This window comes from Manis javanica, chromosome 16 (genome assembly GCF_040802235.1).
Source record: "Manis javanica isolate MJ-LG chromosome 16, MJ_LKY, whole genome shotgun sequence".
NCBI lineage: Eukaryota > Metazoa > Chordata > Mammalia > Pholidota > Manidae > Manis > Manis javanica.
The window spans coordinates 61,512,412-61,514,334 of NC_133171.1; the positions used below are offsets into that span (position 1 = coordinate 61,512,412).

At 43.0% G+C, this 1,923-nt stretch overlaps 1 protein-coding gene across 1 annotated transcript; it reads right to left on the reverse strand.

Moving 5' to 3' along the window:
* Positions 1–364: 364 nt before the first annotated feature.
* Positions 365–1,292, reverse strand: LOC108391378 (olfactory receptor 2J3-like). Its single transcript, XM_017650952.3, is given in 2 exon segments — positions 365–1,246; positions 1,248–1,292. Coding segments are annotated over 2 exon segments (927 nt in total).
* Between the last annotated feature and the right edge of the window lie 631 nt (positions 1,293–1,923).

Consider the following 1,923-nt stretch of genomic DNA (forward strand, 5'->3'; position numbering starts at 1 on the left):
GGAATATTGCATTTCCATAGGAATTGTACCTGTTTTTTGTCATTCTTAAAACAAACTCCATGTTACATTTTCTATTAAGAAAAGGATACCCTTGTTTTATTAGGTTTGTGACACCAAAAAAAATGAATATTGATGTTTGATCTTGATTTTACATGGATGTTTTCTTCATTAGAGTGATTTGTATTTATGTAGACTGTGCTTAATTCATCTCTTAGCCAAGAACTGTATGACCTTGTGAAAATACATGCTCAATAAGTTATAAGACAGTGAGTGAATGAAGGAGTGGTAGATAAGCAGATGGTGGATGAACCATTGTTGAAGAGATGCCTCATTATACTATTAATGTCACAAGTATATGGGCATATTATTTTCCCATTAGTCTCTTTACAGCCTGTATTACATCTTTATTTATGAGAGTGTAGATTAGAGGGTTAAGTCTAGGTATGACAACAGTATAAAATAGGGCAATGAACCTCACTCTATTTTGAGAATTTCCTGATGATGGCTGGAGATATATGTACATGGCTGGAATGAAAAAGAGGGAAACAACCATAAGATGGGCTCCACAAGTACCAAAGATTTTCTGAAGTGCAGTTGCTGACTGCATCCTCAGCACAGCCTGGGCAATGGCACCATAGGACCTGAGAATGAGGACACGAGGTATAAGAACAAAAACAGAGCTTGGGACAATGAGAATCATCTCATTAGCATGGGTATCAGCACATGAAAGTTGCAGCAATGCTGGAACTTCACAGAAGAAGTGGTCCACTTGGTGATATCCACACAGAGGTACCCAAAAGGTAAAGGAGGAATGAAGTGCTGAGTTGGTAAAGCCACCTACCCAGCAAGCCATGGCCAACAAATGGCAGAAATGAGGGTGCATGAGGACAGTGTAATGCAAGGGTCTACATACAGCTGCATAACAGTCATAACACATCACCACCAGTAGGACACATTCTGTACTTTCCAGTGCAAGGACAAAGTAAAGTTGAATCATGTTACTGGTATAAGAGATGGTCTTCTCTAGGCCCCAACGTTTGACCAGCAACTGAGGGATGGAGCTGGTGGTGTAGCAGAGATCCAGAAAAAACAGCTTTGATAGGAAGAAGTACATGGGAGTGTGGAGATGGGAGTCCAGGTATGAAAAGACAATGATGAACAGGTTGCCTAACAATGTCATTATGTAGAACACCAAGATAAATGCAAAGAGAACTACTTCCAGATGAGGCCAATTAGAAAAACCCAGTAGAAAAAAAGTAGCCTTTAGAACTTGCATTGATTTTTTCCATCATCAATGATTTCTTGATACCTAAGGAAAGAACTACATTTAAAAAGTAAGGAGGAGGAGCCAAGATGGTGGTGTGAGTAAGGCAGATGAAATCCCCTCCCAAAACCATATATATTTTTGAAAATACAACTAATAAAACTATTCCTAAAAGAGAGACTGGAAGATACAGTACAACAGCCAGGCTACATCTACACCTGCAAGAACCCAGCACCTCACAAAGGAGGTAAGTTACAAGCCACAGCCCAGAGGGACCTGAGCATGCCCCCACCCCAGCTCCCTGGTTGGAGGAGAGGAGTGGGAATGGGGAGGGAGAAGGAGCCCAGGACAGCTAAATACCCAGCCCTAGTCATCCACATCAGGAGCACAGACACACAGTGTGTGGTGTGCTGGATACTAGGGAAACAACAGAAAAATCTGCAAGCAGGTTCCCACAGCTGGCACAGCTGGGACAAAAGAAAAGTGAGTGCTTTTGGAAAGCCTTAAAGGGACATGAGCCTCACAGCTGGACAGAAGTGTCCCGGCACACTCAGCCCAGCAGCTGGGAATACTGGGGAACTCCGGGTTCCCTAACCTCCTGGGCAGCAGAGATAGCACAGCTCTGAGGCCCCTCATGGTGATAAACAGCGTCCCACCCA